The sequence below is a fragment of the Oryx dammah genome, unplaced genomic scaffold, assembly GCF_014754425.2.
Source record: "Oryx dammah isolate SB20612 unplaced genomic scaffold, SCBI_Odam_1.1 HiC_scaffold_20, whole genome shotgun sequence".
In the NCBI taxonomy this organism is placed as follows: domain Eukaryota; kingdom Metazoa; phylum Chordata; class Mammalia; order Artiodactyla; family Bovidae; genus Oryx; species Oryx dammah.
Window position 1 is genome coordinate 61,134,296 of NW_024070204.1, and position 27,784 is coordinate 61,162,079.

General features: G+C 39.4%; 2 protein-coding genes across 3 annotated transcripts in view; one reads left to right on the forward strand and one right to left on the reverse strand.

Moving 5' to 3' along the window:
• Positions 1-14,113, forward strand: part of LOC120879623 (NLR family apoptosis inhibitory protein) — a 43,712-nt gene extending 29,599 nt beyond the window's left edge. The window contains exons 11-15 of the mRNA XM_040262684.1: positions 5,215-5,376; positions 6,464-6,616; positions 7,204-7,290; positions 9,501-9,665; positions 11,601-14,113. Of these exons, the coding sequence (XP_040118618.1) occupies positions 5,215-5,376; positions 6,464-6,616; positions 7,204-7,290; positions 9,501-9,665; positions 11,601-11,974 (941 nt within the window). The 3' untranslated portion in view covers positions 11,975-14,113. The remainder of the gene's footprint in view (positions 1-5,214; positions 5,377-6,463; positions 6,617-7,203; positions 7,291-9,500; positions 9,666-11,600) is intronic.
• A 1,377-nt stretch (positions 14,114-15,490) lies between these two features.
• The window catches only part of SMN1 (survival of motor neuron 1, telomeric), a 29,183-nt gene continuing 16,889 nt past the window's right edge, over positions 15,491-27,784 (reverse strand). The window contains exons 6-9 of one of the 2 annotated variants that reach the window (XM_040262676.1): positions 27,436-27,528; positions 26,559-26,669; positions 21,195-21,245; positions 15,491-17,177 (exon numbers count right to left, since the gene is read on the reverse strand). In XM_040262676.1, the coding sequence (XP_040118610.1) occupies positions 21,198-21,245; positions 26,559-26,669; positions 27,436-27,528 (252 nt within the window). In that variant the 3' untranslated portion in view covers positions 15,491-17,177; positions 21,195-21,197. Of the gene's footprint in view, positions 17,194-21,194; positions 21,246-26,558; positions 26,670-27,435; positions 27,529-27,784 lie in introns of both variants that reach the window. The other variant, XM_040262677.1, reaches the window with a different exon arrangement.

The following is a 27,784-nucleotide window of genomic DNA, read 5'->3' on the forward strand; positions in this document are numbered from 1 at the left end:
GTTCCAGTTTATTCACATCTCCAAGCATTTTTTTTTTAAATTAGTGACATCCTAGTAGGTGTGAAATTATATCTTATTGTGGTTTTGATTTTCATTTTCCTGATGACTAAAATACTGAGCAACTTTTCATGTGCTTATTGGCTGTTAGTATATCTTTTTTGAAGAGAGTCTATTAAATTTTGTCCATTAAAAAAAATGAAAGTTTGATTTACCATGTTGTGTTAGTTTCTAGAGTACAGCAAAGTGATTCAGATTGTGTGTGTGTGTGTACACATATGTATGTATATTTATGATTCTTTTCCACTATAGATTGTTACAAGATATTGAATATAGTTCCCTGTGCTATACTGTAGGTGCTTATTTTATACATAGTGGGTATCTATTAATCTCAAACTCCTAATTTATTCCTCCCTCCTTCCTCTTTCCCCTTTGGTAACCATAAATTTATTTTCTATGTCAATGTCAGTGAGTCTATTTTAGTTTTGTAAATAAGTTCATTTGTATTACTTTTTTAGAGCCCACGTATAAATGTTATCATTTTTCTGACTTATGTCACTTAATATGATAATCTCGAGGTCCATCTGTGTAGCTGCAAATGGCATTATTTCATTCTTTTTTATGGCTGAGTAATATCTCATTGTATGTATGTGTATCACATCTTCTTTATCTAGTCGTTCTTGATGGACATTTAGGGACTTTGCCAAAGCCTTTGACTGTGTGGATCACAACAAACTGTGGAAAATTCTGAAAGAGATGGGAATACCAGACTATCTGACCTGCCTCTTGAGAAACCTATATGCAGGTCAGGAAGCAACCGTTAGAACTGGACATGCAACAACAGACTGGTTCCAAATAGGAAAAGGAGTACATCAAGGCTGTATATTGTCACCCTGCTTATTTAACTTATATGCAGAGTACATCATGAAAAACGCTGGGCTGGAAGAAGCACAAGCTGGAATCAAGATTGCCAGGAGAAATATCAATAACCTCAGAGATGCAGATGACACCACCCTTATGGCAGAAAGTGAAGAGGAACTAAAAAGCCTCTTGATGAAAGTGAAAGAGGAGAGTGAAAAAGTTGGCTTAAAACTCAACATTCAGAAAATGAAGATCATGGTATCTGGTCCCATCACTTCATGGGAAATAGATGGGGAAACAGTGGAAACAGTGTCAGACTTTATTTTTGGGGGCTCCAAAATCACTGCAGATGGTGACTGCAGCCATGAAATTAAAAGAGACTTACTCCTTGGAAGAAAAGTTATGACCAACCTAGATAGCATATTCAAAAGCAGAGACATTACTTTGCCAACAAAGGTCCGTCTAGTCAAGGCTATGGTTTTTCCTGTGGTCATGTATGGATGTGGGAGTTGGACTGTGGAGAAAGCTGAGCGCTGAAGAATTGATGCTTTTGAACTGTGGTGTTGGAGAAGACCCTTGAGAGTCCCTGGGACTGCAAGAAGATCCAACCAGTCCATTCTGAAGGAGATCAGCCCTGGGATTTCTTTGGAGGGAATGAAGCTGAAGCTGAAACTCCAGTACTTTGGCCACCTCATGCGAAGATTTGACTCATTGGAAAAGACTCTGATGCTGGGAGGGATTGGGGGCAGGAGGAGAAGGGGATGACAGAGGATGAGATGGCTGGATGGCATCACTGACTCAATGGACGTGAGTCTGAGTGAACTCCTGGAGTTGGTGATGGACAGGGAGGCCTGGCGTGCTGCAATTCATGGGGTCACAAAGAGTCGGACACGACTGAGCGACTGAACTGAACTGAACTGAACTGAAGGTTGCTTCCATGTCATGGTTATTATAAATAGTGCTGCTATGGATATTGGGGTGTATGTATCTTTTCAGAATAAGAGTTTTCTCTAGATGTGTGGCCAATAGTGGGATTGCTGGATTGTAGCTCTATTTTTAGTTTTTTAGGGAACCTCCGAACTGTTCTCCCCAGTGGCTATACCAATTTACATTCCCATCAACAGTGTAGGAGGGTTCCCTTTTCTCTATATCCTCTCCAGCATTGTCTGTAGACATTTTTTGTTTTTTGTCTATTTGTAGACTTTCTGATGATAGTCATTCTGACTACTGTGAGGTGATACCTCATTATAGCTTTGATTCGCATTTCTCTAATGATCAGTGATTTTGAGCATCTTATGTGCTTGTTAGCTATCTATATGTCTTCTTTGGAGAAATGTCTCGAGGTCTCCTGCTCATTTTCAGGTTGGGTTGTTTGTTCCTTTGCCCATTTTAAAAATTGTGTTGTCTTTTTGTTTTGAGTTATATAAGTTCATTGTATAATTGTATATTCATAATGTGTTATGAATATATCAGTTCAGTTCAGTTGCTCAGTCATGTCCAACTCTTTGCAACCCCATGGACTGCAGCATGCCAGGCCTCTCTGTCCATCACCAACTCCCAGAGTTTACTCAAACTCATGTCCATTGAATCAGTGATGCCATCCAACCATCTCATCTTCTGTCGTCCCCTTCTTCTCCCGCCTTCAATCTTTCCCAGCATCAAGGTCTTTTCCAGTGAGTCAGCTCTTTGCATCAGGTGGCCAAAGTATTGGAGTTTTAGCTTCAGCATCAGTCCTTCCAATGAATATTCAGGACTGATGTCCTTTAGGATGAACTGGTTGGATCTCCTTGCAGTCCAAGGCACTCTCAAGAGTCTTCTCCAACACCATAGTTCAAAAGCATCAATTCTGCGGTGCTCAGTTTTCTTTATATTCCAACTCTCACATCCATACATGACCACTGAAAAAACCATAGCCTTGACTAGGCGGCTAGAGAAGCCTCAGCAGGATGGTAGTCACTAGAGCGGCAGCTGCACGGCAGCTGTGCGGAGCCACTGGAGCAGCTCTGAAGAGATACCCCATGTCCAAGAGCAAAGGAGAAGCCCCAGCAAGAGGGTAGGAGGGGTGAAATCGTGTTTAGAATCAAACCCCATTACACCATAAACACTCAGAGGGCTCAAACAAACCTTGTGCACACCTGCAACCCCATGGACTGCAGCATGCCAGAGAAGGAGAAGGAGACAATAGAGGATGAGATGGCTGGATGGCATCACCGACTCAATGGACTTGAGTTTGAGTAAACTCTGGGAGTTGGCGATGGACAGGGAGGCCTGGCAGGCTGCAGTTCATGAGGTCGCAAAGAGTCAGACACAACTGAGTGACTAACTGAACTGACCAGACAGATCTTTGTTGGCAAAGTAATGTCTCTGCTTTTTATTTATATTTTTGTCTCTGCTTTTTAATATGCTGTCTAGGTTGGTCATAATTTTCCTTCCAAGGAGCAAGCCTCTTTTAATTTCATGGCTGTAGTCCCCATCTGCAGTGATTTTGGAGCCCAAAAAAATAAAGTCCCTCACTGTTTCCACTGTTTTCCCATCTATTTGCCATGAAGTGATGGGAACAGATGCCTTGGTGTTAGTTTTCTGAATGTTGAGTTTTAAGCCAACTTTTTCACTCTCCTCTTTCACTTTCATCAAGAGGCTCTTTAGTTCTTCTTTGCCTCCTGCCGTAAGGGTGGTGTCATCTGCATCTAAGGTTATTGATATTTCTCCTGGCAATCTTGATTCCAGCTTGTGCTTCATCCAGCCCAGCATTTCTCATGATGTACTCTGCATAGAAGTTAAATAAGCAGGGTGACAATATACAGCCTTGATGTACTCCTTTCCCGATTTGGAACCAGTCTGTTGTTCCAGTTCTAATTGTTGCTTCCGGACCTGCATACAGATTTCTCAAGAGGCAGGTCGGGTGGTCTGGTATTCCCATCTCTTTCAGAATTTTCCACAGTTTGTTGTGATCCACAGTCTAATGCTTTGGCATAGTCATTAAAGCAGAAATAGATGTTTTCCTGGAACTCTCTTGCTTTTTCGATAATCCAACGGATGTTGGCAATTTGATCTCTGGTTCCTCTGCCTTTTCTAAATCCAGCTTGAACATCTGGAAGTTCACGGTTCACATACTGTTGAAGCCTGGCTTGGAGAATTTTGAGCATTACTTTACTAGTGTGTGAGATGAGTGCAATTGTGTGGTAGTTTGAGCATTCTTTGTCATTGCCTTTATTTGGGAAAGAATATATTCATTATATGAATATATAATTATATATATTATATAATCATAGTGTAATTACATATAATTTTTATTGGCATGTGGTGTATAAAGTATTTTCTCCTATAGATTTCCCTTTTCACTGTCTTGGTAATGTCCTTCAATCTGTAAAGTTTCAAATTCCCACTAAGTCAAATTTGTCTATTTTTCTTTTGTGCTAATGCTCTTGGTAGCATATCAAGAATCCACTGTCAGGGCAGGGGCCAAAAAAAAAAAAGAATCCACTGTCAAATCCAAAGTCATCTTTTCTTCTAAGGTGTTATACGGTTTTCGCTCTTAAATTTAGGTAGTTGATTCATTTTGAGCTAATTTCATATATGGCAGTGGTCGAACTTCTTCTGCATGGAGAAATTCAGTTGTCTGAGCCCCATTCATTGAGATGGTCTCATTTTTCTGAATCCAGAGCGTAATACAGGACTTTTATATAGTAGATAGGAAATAAAATATTGCCTGCCGTATCAGTAAACAAAGGATGTTATAGTCATCAGCAATTGCAATTACACCCATGAGGGTGGGCCCTGAGGAAAGTCAGGAAGGAAACAAAGACCTACCATCTAGCAGTCATTAGGCTGCAGCCACCCCAAGGGTGCAGCTTGAGGAAACTCAGGATGGGAAAACACAGGATACTAGCTCCAGATAGCCAAGATGCATATCAAAGGAATGATTTCAGTGAGCCCAGACTCTTGCATCTTCCCATACACAGAAGCGGTAAATTCCTGGAGACATCTGGTTTTCCTTTATTGACAGTCATCTTTTGCCCTTTGTTGGAAAACTGCTTCCCTCTAATCTCCTTGGAGCAATTTTCTTAGGCTTGCTTGAGATGTTGCCTCCCAGACTTGAAGCCCTAAGAAAGTCCACTGAATAAAATAATTCTCATACTTTTAGGTTGTGCATATATTTTTTTAGTCAACATACTGGTAAATGCTACAAAAAGCATTATTTTCATATATGTGCTTCCTAAAAAAGAATGTCTTATGGTATGTGAAAAGTTTTCATTTGAAAATATGTAAATAGCTTTATGAATCAAAATGACAGTTTGAAAATTTCCATTTGGAACTCTTTAAATTAATAATGGGAAACTGTGTGCTGCTTTCTAGACCAACTCTTTCTTAGTTTGGACAAATTCTTGTGCCTGAAAGAACTGTCTGTGAATCTGCAACAAGATGTTTTTTCAGTCATTTCTGAAGAATTCGTAAATCTCCACCATATGGAGAAATTATTGATCGAAATTTCATCTAAGTGCAGTCCTTCCAAATTAGGTAAGTGTGGCACTTTGATTTACTTATCATCTGGAAAAGCTACCTGGCCAATAATTAAGAGTTGAAGATCTGAGGGTGTAACCTATAACCAAGGTAAATTGTGGGGACAGTGCTCATTGTTATTAAAAAAGCAGAGAGCTATTTGTGATTGAGCCTTTACTACATGCTATGAATTATTCTAGCACTTTATAAACATTAACACACTTAACCTTCATACCCATTCTACAAGGTAAAGTAATCATTTTACATAGGAAAATGGAGTTATAGAAATTAATTAATTTGCTTGAGGCCACTCAGAAAAGGAAATGGTAAATTTGCAATTCAAACACAGGAATTCTAACTCTTAAGTCTAAGCTCTTAAGCAGAGCATACTGCCTTTCCAAAAGTAGTTTGTAGAGTTATCTTACTCTGTTTTCAAGTTGCTCTTACTTACATTGCCACTTAGCAATCTACCAGATCAGAAGGAAGGAAATCAGCTGATTAGTAGTAATCAAAGCACCTCCCTGTTTCCCACCAGCCTATTCTCTCGGTTAATGAACAAGCTGTACAGCTATCTTTCTTAAAGGTCATTTAGCAAGGTGACGTAGGCATCCTCAGTTCCTTAGTTTAACACAGACTAAACACTAGAGACTGCGTGAAGAAAGACAAATCTCCAGTGAACCGACATGCAGATCTGCACGCAAAGAAACCTTGTAGCTGAGGCTGGAAGGAGTCGTTTTCTTATATTTCTCAGCAATTTTTTCATCAAATTTAGGTTTTGGTTCAGAGTTGTCACTGACTTTATGTTTTCTTGCGTAGTGTTTCTATAGTGTAAGCGTCACGTGCAAACTAGAGACATTAAGATATTAAAGTTGAGTGAATGCATTATATGGAGGAGAAAATGGATCCACAGAGAGGGTCACTAACGGTTCACATAGCACATCAGTTAGTTACAGAACCTGAACCTAAGCCCGAGTTGTTATATCATGATGCCTTATTTTGACTCACTATTGCTGAAACAATAAATTAATTTTATTAATTTTATATGGTTAATTCAGATAGAACTTTTCAATCTCTGATTTCTGAAATCTGATATTTTATCTGACAGTCAGATTAGTTCAGAATTCTCCAGACCTCCAAGTTTTCCATCTGGAATGTAATAGCTTTTCGGATTTTGAATCTCTTGTGACTGCACTTGCTTCCCGCAATAAACTTGAAGAAATTAAGTTTTCTGGACAATGTTTTAATGCCAACCCATTTGGTAAGAGCTATAATTGTAAAATTTTGGTTTAAGATGCTTTTGTGGACAAAATCATTTTTTAATAGTCAAATTTTAAAACATGCATTTGATGGCAAAGAACAAAACCGTTGCAATAGATATATGATCGTAAATGAATTTTCAAATAAGGTATATTTGTTTCCTTAATAGACAGATGTTTAAACATTTCTAGTTATGAGAACTGTTTCCTGAGTGAAGATTTGTGTTATCTCGTTAAGTCATACTAATCAATTCAATCTGAATTATAGTAATTTCTATCACTTTTGAAATACTCTTTGCTGTGCTTAGTCGCTCAGTCGTGTCCAACTCTTTGTGACCCCATGGGCTGCAGCCTGCCAAGCTCCTCTGTCTACCGGGATTCTCCAGGCAAGAATACTGGAGCAGGTTGCCATGCCCTCCTTCCGGGGATCTTTTCAACTTAGGGATCGAACCCAGATTTCCCACATTGCAGGTGGATTCTTTACCAACTGGGCTACTAGGGAAGCTCGTTTATACTCTTTATAAATACATTACTTTTTGGTATAAGAAATGTAGCTGACATAACTAAATTTTAATTTTCCTTTTTATAGTCATTGTTTTGCCAAATTTTATTTCTCTGAAGATATTAAACCTTCGGTTCCAATATATTCCAGATAAGGAAACAGCTGAAAAATTTGGTATGTTTATAACATAGTGCCTTTTACTTACTCTTGATTCTTTCCCTCCACAAAATCCTTCTATTTTGCATTAGCTATAATAAATTACAATATGTTTTAGCTGCCCTTGGTCATTAGGAGGGAGGGATAGTGCTGCTCAACTTTTACGCTCCAAATTCCTTGATTTCACTTTATGTCTTTCAAAGCAATGTTCTTAAAGCAATTCATTTCTTAGAAGATGTGTTTTATCATTAGTTCAGTTGCTCAGTCGTGTCCAACTCTTTGCGACCCCATGAACCACAGCACGCCAGGCCTCCCTGTCCATCACCAACTCCCGGAGTCTACCCAAACCCATGTCCATTGAGTCGGTGATGCCATCCAACTATCTCATCATCTGTCGTCCCCTTCTCCTCCTGCCTTCAGTCTTTCCCAGCATCAGGATCTTTTCAAATGATACAGCTCTTCACATCAGGTGGCCTAAGTATTGGAGTTTCAGCTTCAACATCAGTCCTTCCAATGAACAACCAGAGCACTATGCAATTTCATTGCCAGTTATCCATCCCAAGCAAGTTAAATGCCTGTTGTTTCAAAGTTTTCCAGAATATGGGGAAAACTACCTTTTAAGGTTATGAACACTCTATGTGAACACCTAGACTTAACAAAATGATAACTATAGAAACTACCTTTTCTACTTATTTTTTTATGATTATAACAACAATGTATGCTCTGTAAAAATTTCTAACTGGTCTTAGAAGATAAGCATATTTTTAAAAATTAAGAATTTTTTTTAAACAAAAATGTTTCTGAATCGGACAGCCTTCACTCTAGCAGACAGAAGGGAGCTCTGAGGAGCTGTACAATGAAAGACTTTTATAAGCAGAAGGGAGCAGTGACAGGTGATTTAAAGTAGGCAAAAATGCCCGTCAGTCATCACAAGGTTACTTTCCTTTAGGCAATGGGGATGGCAGATGCTGATTGGTCCATGCCTGATGGACTAATTTAAGATTCCATTTCTGGGGAGCCAGAACTGAGTCATGGTTTGGTGATATGGAGCTCGTTATTTTTAACACAGGAAAATATAAGGATAGTCAGTAGAGATGAGAAGCATATAGCAGGAGTGCTATCAAACTTCAGCACACTTAAGGAGCACCTGATCTCTTCTTTTTCCCTTCTCCATCTTTTGGAGGCAGCTGTGTGTATGGGGAGGGGCATGGGGGCTGGAGCTGCAAAGGCCAGAGCAGGGGCCAAAGGGGTGGCCATTTTCTTCTCGGGGGTCTTCCCCAACCCTGGGATTGAACCTGGGTCTCCTTCATTGCAGGTGGATTCTTTACTGTCTGAGCCAATAGGGAAGCCCACAACTATTGAAAGGGGAGGCGAGAAGGAAATTTGAGGTCTTAAATTAGGATTGGAAATACTGGTGTGGACTCGTGGTTTTTAACCTATACAGGTAGTTATGGGCTTATCTGTATATCTCACTATACATACATATATATACATCTCTCAGCTCAGTCAACAGAGAGACTCAAAAGTACCCTAGTAGTAATGAGCATACCAACTACCCAGATCTTGACTTCTAAATATTGGCCTCCCTAAAAGGAACCATAGTCCTTGGAGAAATAGCTGATGTAAGAACTGGGACAGCAAAAGGAAAAGCCTGCTACATTGTTTTATGCTAGGAAGTGTTCAAAACATGTCCAGGTATGAGGCCGCAGAACTAGAGAACTTTCTGGGGATCAAGTGATCTACACTGGACCATGCTCAGGAGGGATCAAAGTGAAAAGACAAGTTATGAGAGTGGTGGATTGTGAGGTTAGTGCGAGAAATCTCTGAGGATGACAGCATCACAGAAAGGAAGGGGGCTAAAAGCACTGAGGAGCTAGCATTAATAGAAAGAGTCCAGCAGAAGCTTTGGTCTGAAAGAGGAGATAGTTGGGAATTTTCTGACGGTCCAGTGGTTTAAAAAATAAAAGGAAATGGGGAGGGATGTGAAGTCCATTCTGGACTTCTGAACTTCTGAACTTCTGGACTCCAGGGCAGGAGGCTGACTGGGGAAGGACGGAGGATTGGTTGTCTAGAGGCAGCAATGAAGATCAAGGTGTAGGCTGACCCCTTTCTCCAGCCTCTATGCTACATGGAACCTCCTAGAATGTATACGGTTTTGATGCTTTGGATTACCATTATTTGGGAACACAGAACATAGTTGTTGTTTTTTTTTTGTCTCTTCTGATTAGCCTACGCTTTAGGTTCTTTAAATAACCTGGAAGAATTGATCCTCCCCACTGGGGATGGGATTTATCAAATGGCCAAACTGATCGTCCAACAGTGTCAGCATCTCCAGTGTCTCCAAGTTCTCCAGTTTTTCAAGACTTTGGATGATGACAGCGTGGTGGAAATTGGTGAGCTAACCCTCAGATAAACTCAGCTCACATGAAAGCCAGAAAGCCAGTGGTACTAATCAAGCTTTCTGCTGCAAAATGTCTATAAAAACATTTTCCTCTCTAAAAATGTTCAACCCATTTCCCACTTCCTCATTTTCTCTATCATAATGTTCCCTCTAATGTTCTGTGGATTTTTGGTTCATTCTTTTCAGGTTTGGGAGTAAAAGATAGCCTCCTGTTTGAGACTATACAAACCTTCAAGTCCACTCTTAACCCGTAGCGTTTCAGACATCTGGTCACATACCCTCCGTATACTCCTTTTTATCAGTCAGTCAGTTCAGTCGCATCCAACTCTTTGTGAATCCATAACTGCAGCACTCCAGGCCTCCCTGTCCATCGCCAACTCCTGGAGTTTACACAGGCTCATGCCCATCGAGTTGGTGATGCCATCCAGCCATCTCATCCTCTGTTGTCCCCTTCTCCTCCTGCTTTCAATCATTCCCAGCATCAGGGTCTTTTTCAATGAGTCAGTTCTTCACATCAGGTGGCCAAAATATTGGAGTTTCAGCTTCAGCATCAGTCCTTCCAATGAATATTCAGGACTGATTTCCTTTAGAATGGACTGGTTGGATCTCCTTGCAGTCCAAGGGACTCTCAAGAGTCTTCTCCAACACCACAGTTCAAAAACATCGTCTTCGGTTTTCAGCTTTCTTTATAGGCCAACTCTCACATCCACACATGACCACTGGAAAAACCATAGCTTTGACTAGACGGACCTTTGTTGGCAAAGTAATATCTCTGCTTTTGAATATGCTGTCTAGGTTGGTCATAACTTTTCTTCCAAGGAGCAAGCCTCTTTTAATTTCATGGTTGCCATCCCCATCAGCAGTGATTTTGGAGCCCAGAAAAATAAAGTCCCTCACTGTTTCCCCATCTATTAGCCATGAAGTGATGGGATCGGATGCCATGATCTTAGTTTTCTGAATGTTGAGTTTTAAGCTAATTTTCACTCTCCTCTTTCACTTTCAAGAGGCTCTGTAGTTCTTCGTTTTCTGCCATAAGGGTGGTGTCATCTGCATCTAAGGTTACTGATACTTCTCCTGGCAATCTTGATTCCAGCTTGTGCTTCATCCAGCTCAGCATATATATATATTTTTTAATTGAAAATTAATACACATAAAGAAAAGTACAAAATCTAAGTATACAGCTTAATGGATTTTCAAGTGAACAGTCTTGTTACTTATACTTGGGTAACAATTACTCATTAGGTTACTATAGATTATTACATTACAGAAGCTTCCTTTGTGTCCTTTCTGACACTACATTCCCCCTCCTTCTCAAAGGTGACCACTATACTGCTTTCTTTCACCACAGATCAATTTTACCCATTTTGAAAATATGTCATGGAATCCTACGCAGGATGTTCTCCTGCGCCTTTTTCTCTACACATTTTTCATTTATCTCTGCCTTTGCCTCTAATATCACCTGGTACTTTCTTTGGATATCATTTGCTTTTTATTTTTGTTCTAAATTCATTCTTTCATTCCTTTTAATATCCTAATGTCCTGAAGTGGATAGTTAGAGCACTAACTTTGGCTTTAGCTCTCTCTCACTAATGTCATATTTTTATTCAGTTCAAAATATTTTCTAATTTTAGTTGTTCATTTTTTTGCCACACCAGTTATTTAGAGATGTATCACTTTTGTTTTTAATCTTACTATGTTCTTACATTTAAAGTAAAAATATAGTTAAAAAAATGTAATTTATTAATCTTTACTACTTCAATTAGAAGTAAATCTATTATTAAATTTATATATTTTTATTAAAATTGGGCATTTTCTATTTTAAGTGATGGTGAGAGAAGAGGTGCATTCAAATAATCTAGCCTACCAGTATTAAAATTGAAGTCCCTATGATTCTGTTCTCATAAATATTTTGCTTTTGTATTTATAGCCAAGGTAGCAATCAATGGAGGTTTCCAGAAACTCAAGCATCTTGATTTTTCAATGAACCACAAGATTACAGAGGAAGGATACAGAAACTTCTTTCAAACACTGGACAACCTGCCTAACTTGCAACAGTTAACTATTTCCAGGCATTTCAAAGAATGTATCAAAGTTCAGGCCATAACAGTCAAGTCTTTGAGTCAATGTGTGTTACGGCTGCCAAGCCTCATGAGACTTAACATGTTAAGTTGGCTCCTGGATGCAGAAGACATCACATTGCTTACTGCCACGATAAAAAAGCACCCTCAGTCTAAACATTTCACCCTTTTCTGGAAATGGATACTGCCATTCTCTCCAATCATTCAGGAACCTATTAGCTAAAATCCACTAAATCAGGAAAATTTTTTTCAATAATTCTAAAAACTGTTGGATAAAATTTTGGATATATTATCCAAAAACTTATTAAATGCTGCATACAAAAGAGTAAAATGCATAAAGCATGTAATATAAAAAACCCCAAACAGCCTGCTTACCCATTACTGAGCTTAAGAAACAGAGTATTACCAGTGACTCTGAAGTCCCTAAATGATCCTCCCCAACCAAAGATCAGACCTTTAATCAAATTTACACATCCAACTCTTCATTACTCAGGTCATATAAGGCTTTTAGGCTAACTATGGTAAACAGGTAACAAAGCCACAGGGAGGGGTGGGGAGAAAGATGTATCCATCATAAAGCCACAATATGAAAGGCGTATTCAAGTTATTACAAAATGGCTAATTTAACGACTGCATCAGTTTCGCACATAGGTGCAACAAGAGATATTCCTTAATCCTTGTAGCATGTTTTTGTACATTTAATTTAGTACGGCAGGGTTTATGTATACCTTCCTTTTATCTACTGCACAAGAAATAGGGTTTAGGGCAAATGCTCGTATTCTAGAGGCCTTTGATTCAGTGCTTATTGTAGAAGGAGAAACTATAGTTTAGAATTTAGCATTATTGGAAATTAGCTAAATCTGCATTTTTAAGAATATTGAGTATCAACGTTTTTTTTAGATGTTTGAGAATCCAACATATACATTTATAATGGCCTTAAAATCTTATGTATCCACTTTGCTCAAGAACATATTTTGTCAGTGACTTTATATTGTTCAAGGTATGACATCTGATGTCAATGTCTACCTCTGTGCCTGTGTCCAAAATTTCACTATTAGTTAATCAGTGGAGTGTTCTGAATGACTAGAAGGCCATTCCAAATTTATAATGCTAGTGTAAGTTGGACAACAACCATTTTCTTATAATAATTTTTATTTCTATCACAAAACATAGGTACTGTATATATGGTATGATTCTATTTGTTTAAAAAATATACTCTCATGTTTCTAGATGCATTAAGAATTTCTGCAAATAATATACAAGAAAAAATTTAAAAGTGGAACTATTTTAAATGATTAGAAAAGGGATAGGGATTCCTTTTTCCTTTTTGTACTGTTTTTTGTTTTACAAGCGCCTGTTTTATATTTAAAATATAAAATTAGTTTAGCATTACCACATGAATAATTGCTCTGGAGGGTGAGATTACTAGAAGGTGAAAAGAGCTATCTTCTTGTCTGATTTTATATCTAATACTTTTGTAATCATAAAGGTTTTAAGTACTGTATCAGAGTCCAGTTGGGAGACAGAAACCACTTAGTAACTTGGGGAGTTTACTATTAAGAGTTATTTACTGTAATAGGCAATTGGAGTAACAAGGATTAGTTAGTATGAAACTGAGATTTCTAAGCATCGACACAGGGCATAGCCTATTGGCTTTTCATATTAGGGTGCAACAGAGCACCCAAAGGATCGACCCCAGGACTGAGCTCTGGACCTCAAGAGAGAAGGCATAGCCGTGGACAACAAAGGTTGGCTAAAGTAAAGAGCTGCAACCCAAGAAGGTGTAAGCTTGGAGCACTTTGCTGAGAAACTTTGGGGGTGCCAGAGGAAGCCTTCCATATGGGGGTGCTAAGTGCTGCTGGCCAAGAGGTGTGGCTGAAGCCAGGCGCTGCACAAGGGTGGAGGCTATGTGCTGCAAGTGCCTGCTGGAGAGATACACTGGGCCCAGAAGCAGGCCCTGGCCACTCCTGTGTCAATAGCAGCCTCTACTGACAAAGCTTTTCACTGTACCTGCTGGCAAGGCAGCGGTATTTACAAGGTCGAGACCCATTACTGCAGAGCAGGTAGTGAAGACGGCTGGATTTGGACATGAAAGCAAGAACGTCGAAGTGGTACAAGTATTACTTATTACATTTCATAGTTCTGACCTAAAGGAAAAAGAACCTAGATAAATTTAAGATTGAGAGCATATGTACATTCAGGTTCATCCTGTCACAGAAAAACTTCCTAAATATACAAGAAACTGGTATTAATGATGCATTCCAGGGAGAGGGGCAGGATAGTGGACAGGGTAGGGAGGTTTACTTTACATACAATCATCTGAATTCTGCACTATATACATGTACTATTAAAAATGATACTTTAAAAAAACTAACAGGACTCCATGCAAATTATTTCTCCAGAGCTGCTGCTAAGGACTTCCAGTATAAAGCAGGGGGCAGTGGGAATTCCTGGCAGTCCAGTAGTTAGGACTGCTTTCACTGTCAAGGGCCCAAGTTCAATCCCTGCTCCAGGAACTAAGATCTCACAGGACACATAGCAACCCCCCCTCGCCCACCCTGGAAAGCAGGGAGCAGCAAAGTACGACCACAGACTATAGACCACGAGCTAAGAGTATTTCTTACATTTTCAGAGGCCCACAAAGCTGTCTCCTGCCACCCTGCTTAACCTATATGCTGAGCACATCGTGAGAATGCCAGGCTGGATGAGTTATAAGCTAGAATCAAGGTAGGCAGGAGAAACACCGAGAGCCTCAGAAATGTGGATGATACCCCTCTAATGGCAGAAAGGGAAGAGGAACTAAAGAGACTCTTGATGAGAGTGAAGGAGGAGAGTGAGAGAGCCTGCTTAAATATTAAAAAAATTCTGAACATGGCACCTGGCCCCACTACTACATGGCAACTAGAAGGGGGAAAGGTGGAACCTGTGACCGATTTCCTCTTCTTGGGCCCCAAAATCACTGCGGATGGTGACTGCAGCCATGAGATCAGAAAACGATTGCTTCTTGGCAGGAAAGTGATGATAAGCCTAGACAGTGTTGAAAAGCAGAGACCTCACTCTGCCAACAAAGGTCCGTATAGTCAAGGCTGTGGTCTTCCCAGTGGTCACATTTGGTTGTGAGAGCTGGACTGTAAAGAAGGCAGAGAGAGCACTAAAGAATTCGTGCCTTTGAACTGTGGTGCTGGAGAATTCTCCCACTTGCTCAGGTGAAAAACCTGGGGAGTCATCCTGGACTCCTTCCAGCTCCACATGGACACTACTGGCAGACCCTGAGCTCTACCTGGAAAATACACTCAGACCCAAGTCCTACTCAGCCTGCTCTTTCTTGAAACTTCTCATCTATTTTCAACAAAGCAGTTAGAAGCTTTTTTTTTTTCCACACCACTCTGCATATGGGATCTTAGTTCCCCAACCAGGGATCAAACCTGTGCCCCTATAATGGAAGTGCAGAGTCCTAACCACTGGACCACCAAGGAACTCACCCAGAAGCCTCTTCTTATGCATCTGATCACACAATACCTTTGGTTCAAAAACTTTCCAATGAATTCCTAGCTCCAAGAAATGTTGAAGACATTGCAATGGTCTACATATGACCTGACCCCTGGCTACCTCTCTCTTACCTCCATTTCTTTCATCTCTCCTAGCTTACTTCCACTCCAGCCAAGCTAGTTTCTTTGCTGTTTCCTGAACACGGTAAACACTCTTGTCTTAGGGCCTCTGCACCTGTTATTTTCTTTGCTTGGGAAGTTCTTTCTGCATACATGAATGGCTCTCATTTTCTTTGGATTGCTATTCAAATGTCACTTCAGTTAGGAGTTCCCTGCTCTTTTTTTAAAACAAGTGTCCCTGCTTCCAATCCCAATCTGCCCAACCCCCTTTCTTATTTCCCTTTTCTCTATGACATGAATCACTATGTGCTACTTTATAAATTTCACTTGTTTACTAGCTAGTTCCCACAACTGTAAGCAGGAACATTCATCTGTGTTGTTCCCAAGCATGTAGAAGAGCACCTTACACAAAGTCAAATAACTATTTGTTGAAATGAATGACTTTCCTGAACGTACAACTACCCACCAACCGTATTAGGTATTAAGGAAGGTAACATCCAAAACTCTTACAAGGCAAATAAGCTACCTTCAGAACTAAATTTATCCTGGTACATTTTAGGCAATTAATATATTAGGTGCTTGTTATGAAAAATGATGAAACTCTATTTACCCTGTACAAAAAATTCTGTAAAGCTTCCTTATCAATCACTTGAATATTCACTTATGTATTCAATAAACACTAATACGCTAGGCACATGCAGTTTGATCCAAGCAAAACCTCTGCAAGAAATAGCACTTATCATGTTAACATCTCCCACAGCTAAATGGACTAGGGAGACGCTCAGGCTATGGACACCAATGCTTTAGACTGAACTAAACCAGCATTATGTTCTGCCTCTCTAGAGAATTTGAACAGAGAGACTCACATCAGTTCAGTCGCTCAGTCGTGTCCAACTCTTTGCGACCCCGTGAATCGCAGCACGCCAGGCCTCCCTGTCCATCACCAACTCCCAGAGTTCACTCAGACTCACGTCCATTGAGTCCGTGGTGCCATTCAGCCATCTCATCCTCTGTCGTCCCCTTCTCCTCGTGCCCCTAGTCCCTCCCAGCATCTCTAGAGAATTTGAACAGAGAGACTCACATAGATACAGTCAAATGGATGGTAGATGGAACTGCAAGGCGGTGGTGAAGAGAACAGCTTGGGCAATCATGTCAGGCAGTGTATGTGAGCAAGGTGTGGAGGAGGCTAGGAGAGAGGCAGACAGAGAAGAAAAGGAGCTGGAGGAGGACAGTACGACTTCTGAGCAGCAGAACACAGGCTTAGTTCCCCAGCAGCCAGGCCCAGCCCTCTAACATTCGGCTTCAGACAGGCTTTCTGCCCTAACTTTGGATTATCAGCAACACTGTTTTACAGTTGGTTGTATCTTTACAATACTATCCTTTACCCAAAAAAGCCTGAGTTGTTCTTTTTACATCTTTCCATTGGCTCCAACTTACCCTATGTATTCCAAAGAAAAGCATTCAGATAGTCAAGTTTTTTTAAAAAGTTATTTATTTTTAAAGGCATTAATAAAAAGCTTAACATACTTACTAAGAAAGTTACAATATACAAACGGGCTCAGTTGCAATTTTGATGGATTGACTTTTTGCACTGTATGTGACCTTGAGTTTCTTTTAATCATATTTCCGTTGTTCAGTTATTCAAACTGATTATTCCCTTAAAATATCTGTTTCTTTAAGCACGAGTCACGTGGAACAAGGGGAAATGCAGACGACATGCACCCATCCAAGTGTGCATGGAGAAACGATGCAACCTTTGTTCACTTCAACCAGGGCACATCAAAGTACCATCTCCCTGGGAGAGAGCTACACCTGAATCTGAAAGACAGAAAACCTAAATACAATCATGAATCTAAACAAAACCTATTTTCATATAAAATCAGGAAGAAGAGAAAACAGCAACACCATCATCAGGGTAAATAAAACTAGAATAAAACTGTGCTAATGTAAAAGACAATGTAATACTAATTTCGATCTTTCTGGGATAGTTAGGTATTTAGACAAACTGTGAGATTCATTTGAAGGAATAAATAGACAAGAGTATTCTTTAAAAAAATTCTTAAGGACCACTGGTATTTGATTTGTCCTAATAGAATTTAAGACATATTAAAAATGATCAAACTTATGTGTTAAAAAGAACAGTAATTAGACCGACACAAATAACATTCTACAATTACAATAAAACCAGAAATTAAACCTAACTACCTAACATTAAAATTTACTAAAAATTTCTAGAATTAAAAACAATTTTGAAATTTGGAGTATCTAGAAAATAAGAATTCTACAGAATCAACTAAATTTTCAGAGGAAAATTTATGGTCCTGAAATATCCATTTTCATAAATAACAGAGCGGAAGACATTTTTAAAAACTGCTATGGAAAGCAGAGAGTGGAAATCAATCCTGAGTATATCATCTGGGTCCAATTTTAATTTTTGTGTTTTTTTTTTTTTTTTTTTTCTTTTTTTATCGGCTGAGTCTTATCTTAGTTCCCTGATTAGGGACTAAACCCAACCCATAGCAGTGAAGGCACCAAATCCTAATCACTGGACCACCACAGAATTCCCATTTTTGAGTTTCTTATTCAAGCAGTTCTAACTATTTATAAGGATTCAGGACTCACTCTGAGCAATCTGCCAAAGAACAAAGATTAAAAATATAAATAAAACATTTTAATTTATTAAAAAAAATAAAACTATCTTGCAGTTAAGCTGTAACTCTACTGGACTCTTTCATAAATCTACAATGTAGAATCTTAGTGATTTTACTATCCCTTACTTGAAACATTCTGTTAGTCCTCATCTCAGGATTTAACTCACTGTGGTAGGCAGCCTTCAAGTGATACCTGCCCTTATCTAATCCCCTCCCATTGGCTGTGGGCTGCACTTCTTCAAAAGGAGAGAAAAAGGTGAAAGTGATGGTGTGTGATTCAGAGACTAAGTCATAAAGTGTATGGGGTGCTGCTCACTCTGCACTGGATCACACACTCTGGAGGAGACGACTACTGTCTGCTTGTGAGGACTCTCAGGCTGCCTATGGAGGGTCCCAAAGAGCAAGAGAGCCTCCTGACAACAACCATGTGGGTGGGCTTGAAGCAGACACTCCGGCCCCACAACTCTGAGATGATTACTGCCTTGAGGCTGATGACTTGCAGTCTTAGGAGAACCACCCACCACCAGTTGCCCTTGCATTTCTGACCCACAGAAACTAGAGAAAAATAAATAAATATCTGCTGTTTCAAGGTGCTAAGTTTTAGGATGATTTGTTATGGAGCAACAGTTAACACATTCACCAATGACCTCAAGCTGTGCTTAAAAGAAAAAAAAAAGACTAAAAATAAGAACACGAAAGGATGGAATCACGAAAAAGGATGATGAAATAAATCATCAGCAATGAAATAAACATCACTATGACACCATCCTTCAGTATTTTTAGTCTGCTGTCCAAAATATACGATTATCTTTCAAGAAGTGTTAATGGAAATCTAGAGACATCATCCTTGTAATCTTTTTTTTTTGCCTCTAAGCTTTTTTGGATCACAGTTGAAAATCCAGACCTTTTCATTTTTCTGTCCATAAAAGCAAAGAGAACAAAATCAACAGAGAGAGTCAGTTCAAAATTATTAAAATGAGGACTTCCTTGGTGGTCCAGTGGTTAAGAATCAGCCTTCCAACGCAGGGGACGTGAGTCCCATCCCTGGTCAGGGAACTCAGATCCCACGTGCTATAGGGCAACTAAGCCCACATGGTGCAACAGCTGAGCCCACACGCCACAACTAAAACCCAATGTAGCCTAAACAAATAAATTAAATCAGAAAAGAAGCCGCTGCCTTCCAACTCAGGGTATATGGGTTTGATCCCTGGTCTGGAAAGACCCCGCATGCTGCAGAGCAACTAAGCCTGTGGGCCACAACTACCGAGCCTGTATGCTCTAGGGCCCATGCATCCCAACTGGGTAAGTCACCGCAATGAGAAGTCTGCGCACTGCAGTGAGGAGTGGCCTTCGCTCGCCGCAACTAGAGAAAGCCTCCATGCAGCAATAAACCCAGCACAGCCAAGAGAAAAATGAAAGAAACAGAACTGATGCCTAACCTGTCATGATGGGTCAAAAAATCTGACCTGAAAAAACTCCAAAATCTCACTTCCATTCACTACTTTCTGTCTTCTTTGACATTCCATCCAGTCTATGCTCTAAGCCCATCCTAGACTTCAAAACACTGTGCCAGACAGATACTGAAGACATGACGGAGAATGGAATCCAGTGCCTTATCTCTAACGATGGAGGAAAGACAAACACACAATAAAGATAATATACAGTGAAAAGCTATGTAACAAATAAGCAGAAAACAGGAAGAGGGGAACGCGTAAGAAGGCTGAGTGGTGTCAGGGACAGGGGCATCACCTAGGCTACTCAGGCGTTGACACACACTGTCCTAATGCTCCAGTTTGCATGTTCTCTGACTGGAACACTTCAACCCAACTCACCCCTTGCCTAATCTTTCTATTCACCTTTTTAGACTTAGCACTTAGCTAAAGAACTTCAATTGAATAAAAACAACTTTAATTGAAGAATGAAATGTAGGCAACTACACAGTTAAGTGTGAGGATTTATATTATTTTTAAAATACCCCTCCCAGGAATGCATCAGTGTGGAAAAGATTTTCAAATTTGTTTTTTGAAATCTGCTTTTCAAGGTAACATAGAAATATCCACCAAGAATCATAATGTCCATAAAGATTCACAGCACAGAAAGTTACCTTAAGGCTAAGACAGAAGAGAATCAAGCACTATATAAAAGAAGGTATTTACTAATGTTATCAAGACACCAAAGGTTACTGACTGAACTAAAGTAACAGCAACATAGCATAGAAACAATCTAACAGAATGTATCAAAACATTAAAAATGTGAAGTTAAGTTCCGATATATACACCCACACCGGCACAAAATACTGATGACAAACGTATCAAAATACAGATGAATATGGACCAAAAGTGTAAAATAAAGGCAAAATGGTTGTCTGAGGAGGCCCTACAAACAGGTGAGAAAAGAGAAGTGAAAGGAGAAAAGGAAAGACATACCCATCTGAACGCAGAGTTCCAAAGAATAGCAATGAGAAATATTAAAGCCCTCTTCAGTGATCAATGCAAAGAAATAGAGGAAAACAATTGAGTGGGAAAAACTAGAGATCTCTTCAAGAAAATCAGAGATACCAAGGGAACATTTCATACAAAGATAGGTACAATAAAGGACAGAAACTATATGGACCTAACAGAAGCAGAAAGCTGAGTGCCGAAGAACTGATGCTTCTGAACTGTGGTGTTGGAGAAGACTCTTGAGAGTCCCTTGGACTGCAAGGAAATCAAACCAGTCAATCCTAAAGGAAATCAATCCTAAATATTCACTGGAAGGACTGATGCTGAAGCTCCAATATTATTTTTGGCTGCGTCAGGTCTCAGGGCTTAGTTGCCCTGTGGCATCCGGCATCTTAGTTCCCTGACCAGGGGCTGAACCCATATCTCCTGCATTGGAAGGTATATTCTTAACCACTGGACCACCAGGGAAGCCCCTTAAGGATCTCTTTACTGTAAAGGTATGTTTTCCTTTCCACACCATCAACCAACAAGTATTTGCTGAAAAGATACTTTGACATCATGAAGATTCTAGAGGGGATATAGATCTACCTTTTTATCAAACAGTTTTGCATCAAAATGTCTTTAATATTGTTTTACATTAACTTTTTTACTTTTCAACATTTTAATTTTCAAACACATATTTGCCATGAACTATAAAATTCATATAAAAGTAAGATTCTTTTTTAAAATGATGGCAGACTTACTCCTTAATTGAAATGTGAGTGCCTTCCTTCTTTCTGACTGTGTTTGAAACCCTGTAAGGAAAATAAAGGAATTTAGAAGAATAGAATACACATTTTATATAGAAGTAAACATTCTGTTTCACATATTTCATTAATTCTCTTTAATAAAATATCATCAGAAAATAAGTTTATAGCCTTCAAATGTGGCTTTTGTTTTTAAGATTTTTTTTTTTTTAATGTGGACAGTTGTTTTTAAAGACTTTACTGAAGTTGTTACAATATTGCTTCTGTTTTTGTTTTGCCTTTTTTGGCCCCTAGGCATGTGGAAACAGCTCTCCCACCAAGGATCAAACCTGCACCCCTTAATTGGAAGGAGAAATCTTAACCATTGGACCTCTGGGGAAGTCTCTGAAATGTGCTTTAAAGTAAACAATTTGCTCAAGATGTCACGAAGTCTAAAATATACATACAATGTGTCATACTCATTTATTAAAACCATTAAAATATTTTGGCACTAGACAGAAGCATTTTACAAGTGAAGACTGAAACGTTTGCCGCTTTTCCTGGTGTCAAAGCAGAGAGTCCTGCTCCTGTCTTCTGGCCTCGGTGCCTGCTACCTTCCCCTACACACATACTAACTTTCTATTTCACTACTAATCTCTATCTTTGAGGCCATAAGATGTATTTAAAAGTGATTTGTTAGGGGTGGGAGGTGGGAGGGGGGTTCAGGATTGGGAATTCATGCACACCCGTGGCTGATTCATGTCAGTATATGGCAAAACCAATACAGTATTGTAAAGCAAAATAAAGTAAAAATAAAAATTAAAAATTAAAAAATAAAAGTGATTTGTTAGTAATAAGTACCAAAGTTAGAGCCTATGCTATGTTATTTTAATCATATTACCCTCATTTATTTGCATTCTATTAGGATTTTTAGAAAAAGAAAAAGGTATGGGTTAAGAGCTAGACCCAAGCCCTCTGTTGCTCATATGGGAACGGGTTAGCAATGGAAAAGTTGTCAAACATGTATGCTTCTGTGGAGCAACAGTTAAGAACTGCAAGCTGAAGGCAACAGTCTCTAAAATACATGTAAGCCATTGGACAACATGACAATGAATAGTAGCTTCTTCTGTTTAACGGTAAAAATTTCCAAGAGAAAAAAATGCAAGACCTAGGAAATGGGAATTTGTTTCTGCATATGAACCTAAGTTTATATTTAATTTATACAAATACACAAGTAATGCCTCTAAAAGTAAAGATCATTCTCTCTGGAACAAGCTAATCATAGCTGAGTACTGAATTTGTGGCAAATATATCAGACAAGGCTCCTCTCCCAGGAACTGTTGCTTGAACTGTGGAAAGAAACAGAAATAGCTGCAGTCTGCTGATCAGGACCAGCGTTCAGGCTGCTGGGGACTTCCCTGGTGGTCTAGTTGTTAAGAATTCACCTTGCAATACAGGGACACAGGTTCAATCCCTGGTCTGGAGACTAAGATCTTCCATGGTGAGGAGCAACTAAGCCTACTAGCCGCAACTACTGAAGCCTGCAAGCTCTGGAGTGGGCGGGCTGCAGTCACTGAGCCTACACACCGCAACTTGGACAGTCTGTGCACCACATGGAAGATCCTGCATGCTGCAACTAAGACCCAACAGAGCCAAATAAATAAATATTTTAAAAAGATTTATAAACAACAAAGTCTACTGAAAATCTGCTAGGTTTTAACAACAGTTCAATCAAGTACATGAAATATGAATATCTGAGCACAGTTTACTCACTGTACTCATTTCATCAACTCTAACTTTCATCTATGTCATCTTTCAAATTAAATATATTCTAACACGTTAGAACATTCCTACTTTTAAAAAATATGCTTATTTATTTGGCTGTACTGGGTCTTCATTGTGGCATGTGAACTCTTAACTGCTGTGTGGGGGATCTAGTTCCCTGACCAGGGATCGAACCTGGGCCCCCTGAACTGGGGGCATGGAGGATTAGCCACTAGACCACCAGCCAAGTCCCAGAACATTCATATTTTTAACTGCTCTTCAGAGTTATAAAAGATGCAAGCAATACAGTGTATAACTATTTTAAGGCTGTGGCAAAACAGACGTTTTCAAGTTGCACTCGTGGCAATACACATGAAAAGAATTGTGAAAAGTCAATCAATTGTATCAAAAGTCATTAAAATTTTTTAAATTAAAAGTTTATACTTTTTGACCCAATAATGGTACTTCCAGATATCATACGAAACTAATCTACAAGAAGCTTTATATATAAAAAGTTATCTAATTACCAGACAAAAGACTTGCTAATGTTTAACATTTAGCAAATGATGAACTTACTCTGAACCAGACACTATTCCCAATTCTAGAGATCCAAGGGTTACAAGACAGACAAGGTCCCTGCTCCCATGGAGCTTACATTCTACTGGAGGGAGACAGTTAAACAGGTAATGAAAATCATACCAGAAACGGTAATTGCCACACAGAGAATCTAAGTGGAGTGATACGAAAGAGAGAAAGGGTGGATCTCTTCTAGCTTAAATATTTCTAGGCAAGGTGGAATTTCAGTTGAGATTTGAATAACAAGTCAGACAAGTAAAATATAGGGTAACAGCTTTCCAAACTAAAGAATAATGAGTGCAAAGGTCCAGAAGAAGGTATATACGTATATACGTATATATCCAAGAAAACAGAAAACCACCGTGTCCATACGAAATCTGTACACAAATGTACAGAACAGAAAAGAGGCCAGGGTTGCAGGAGTGTAGTGAGTAAGGAGAGCATGGAATAAACTGTGGGTAAAGAACCTGACAAGACGCGGTGCATCGTCTTTGCAAACTACGAGGGTTTTGGAGTTTAGCCTGTGACTGGAAGCCGTCAGAGGGCCTTAAAGAGAAAGACACGACATGCTTCACATTTTAAAATATCGCTCTAGCTGCTGTACGCAGAATGGATTTGGCAGAATGAGACGTGAGATTTCATAAGCAAAAATAATACTTGGGATCTGGTGCAGTTAGGTGAGAGATGTTGTCTTGTCCAGAATATATAAAGAGCTATTACAACTCATCAACCAAAAAGACAGGTAAAGGATGTGAACAGACAGTTCTCCAAAAAGATATATATATAAATGGCCAATAAGCACATGAAAAGATGCTCAACGTCATCAGTCAATAGGGAAACACAAATGAAAACCATAGTAAAGTATCACTTCACACCCACTAGAATGGCTATGATCCAGCAAGGAGACAACACAACTGGTGAGGATGTGGAGAAACAGGACCTCCTCACACACTGCTCGAAGTCACACAGGATGATGCAGTCACTTAGAAAACAGCACAATGGTTCCACCAGAGCGGCCTTTTGAGCCAGCAATTCCATTCTACGTATATATCCAAGAAAACAGAAAACCACCGTGTCCATACGAAATCTGTACACAAATGTACAGAACAGAATTATTCATTGTAGCCAAAAAGAGGAGATAACCCAAATGTCCATCAACTGATGAATGGGTAAACACAATGTGGTACCATCCATACAATGGAATATCATTCAAACACGCTAAAACACAGAGGAACATTAAGAAACATAGGTTAAGTGGAAGAAGCCAGGGACAAAAAGCCACATATTATATGATTTCATTTATATGAAATGTTCAGAATAAGCAAATCCTTAGAAAGCAGATTAGCAGTTGCCAGGAGGTGGGTGCAGAGGATATTACTAGTGACTATTACCGGGTATGGCTTTTTTAAAATGCAAGATAAAAATATTCTGGAATTAGGTAATGAGTGGTTGTACCTTTTGAATACAAATTAAAAACCAATTAATTGTACTTTTTAAAAGAGTGAATTATGGGACTTCCCTGGTGGTCTAGTGGCTGACTCTGCACTCGCAGTGCAGGGGGTCTAGGTTCAATCCCTGGTCAGGGAACTAGATCCCACATGCCACAACCAAGATCGGAGATCCTGAGGGCCACAACTAAGACCCTGTGCAGCCAAAGCAGTGCATAAATATTTTAAATAATAAATAAAATAGTGATTATGTCTCAGTTAAAAGAGACAATAGTATCCTCAATGGGTGTTAACAGCAGGGGAGTGAAAGCAAAGTGCACTGATTCAAGATCTGTATGGAAATAAGTCAACAGAATTTTCTTACAAATTGGTTGAAGAAACTGAAGGAAAGTGAGGAATCAATTAATGCTAATGCCATGCCTGTGGCTTGAGAAAGTGGCGCTGCTAGTGCACCAACGTCACTGCTTTCTGAGATGTCAGAGGCTGTGGGGACAGCGGTGTATGACATGACTCTCGTCGTCTGGTTCTGGTGAGATGTGTTTGAGGTGCAGCTAACAGCCAGCCAGGTGGTGGGGGAAAACAGCCAGCTGGATAAACCAGTCTGATGTTCAGAATTAGACATCTGAGGATTTAATAGGACACACATGGCATTTTAAGTCCTGGGGTAGATGAGGTCACCTAGTGAGTTTATAGTGCGAGAAGGGGGCTATACGTTGAGCATGAGAGATCTCACACAGATACCCGGTGGAGGAGGAAAAGCTGTCTACGGAGTCTAGAAGGAGCAGCTGAGAAGGAAGACTTAGGACTAGCAGACTACAGCATGTTATTGAGGTCGGAGAAAAAAGTGTAGTCAAACAGATTAAAATGTTGCTGAGAGGTAAGAGAGGTAAAGCAGAGAACTGACCACGGAGTCAGCAATCTGGAGGTAAAAATCTGAATACAGTGGGGAAGACAGAAGTCTACCCAATAGGCCTGAAGAAACAATGGAAGGTAAGGAAGCAGAGAGGACAACTAGACCCAACTTCTCAAAGAAGTCTGTCTATAAAGGGGAGAGAGAAACGATGTGACAAGTAACTAGGGAAGTTAGAAAGAAAATAGTTGAAGTAAACGGTCACTCAGTTTAGTGAAACTGGTCACCAAAGGACTGATGAATAAGAAAAGCAAAGTTCGCTATTTTTCTGTGTGTGGCAGCGCTTCGTTGCATGCAGAATCTTAGTTCGCCAACCAGGGATCAAACCTTTGCTCCCTGCAGCTTTGAATAGCTATACTGTTCAAACAAACTGAAGGTTTTGTGGCAACCATGTTGTCAGATAGTAGTTAGCATTTTTTAGCAATAACGTACTTTAAAATTAAGGTTTGTACACTGTTTTTAAGACATCATACTATTATATACATTCTAGAATACAGTATAATGTAAACATAACTTTTATATGTACTAGGAAACCAAAAGAATCATATGCCTTGCTTCATTGAGGTATGCCTATAGTTTTTAACTCTAAGGATCTACCTAACATAAGAAACAAAAAGTTACAGGCAAAACAAAGTCACAAAACCACAAAGTGACTGTCAGGGAAGATGCTGAGTGATTACTTACCATGTAATAACCAGTATGATAACCACTCATGTACCAAGAGATTAACATACTCCCCAAAGCATCAGCATCATCCAGAGAATCTGGACAGATGGGAGGTGGTGGGGGAATCATCTGGAAACAGAAAGATATACTTTAAAGTCAGTAGACAAAAATATAAAGTATGGAAATCTATTTTATGTACAGAATGCTGAATGTTAGTTGTATCTTTCCTGACATCCCATGTCATCTCTTGGTTAAATTTTTTTTTTTTTTTAATCTGGGATTTGGAGAAAGCTAACCAGTAATGAACAACAGAAAAAGACCAATAAAATTAAACTGAACAAGAACCAAAAGACAACAGGTCCCATAAAATATGTAAACATTTTGCTTTCATTAGACCTATTTATCTGTTCCATTATGAATCTATAGGTAAAAAAACCAAGGATAGATACTTCTATGATTTTCCTCAAAGAACACCCACATAGCTTTCAAGCAAAGGTTCTGGCTAGAACATCTACACTGCCCCCACACCAACACAGCACCTATTATTGATATTTAAAAGTTTACCATTAGATATTCACAGTCTACATGCCTTGAAAGGTAAAACACTGATCCCTAAGCATGGTGTCATTAAATCCTTCTAGATAGGAGCTACTTCCCTTAGAATGAGATACTTCTGCCAGGAAGGAAGCACGCACAACAGGGCTCAGAGCTGGGTCTCTAAGAGGACCGAGTCTGGGCATTAAAAAGAAAAACCCAAAGGTTTAGCCTGAACTTTTACCCATCAGAACCTGGCCACAGGGATGATATACAATGACATTTCCAAACTACCTGTGTTCTGGCTAAATCCCAAACTCTGTATGAAAGTACAGTTTAATCCGAATTCTTTTGCACTCACTGGTGGTCCAGCAGGAAATGGAGGCAGCCAGCAGGGCAGGAAATGCGGTGGGGGTGGGGGTGGCGGCGGCGGGCCACTGAAGTTTAGACCTGACTATAAAGAGTATTTCAAAGGAAGATTTATTTACCAGTTTTAAAATGTAAAAAGCAAACAAACAAACAAACAAAAAAACACCCAAAAACCCAACATCAAAAGATTCAAAATAGCTGCCCAGAATAACATCTATATTGTTCATATCAAAAAGGTTAGATAGAATTTCACATACCAAATGCTGACATCATACAGATTCTTTTTTTTTTGGCGGGGGGAAGGGAAGGAGGGCCACGCTGTATGGCATGTAGAATCTCAG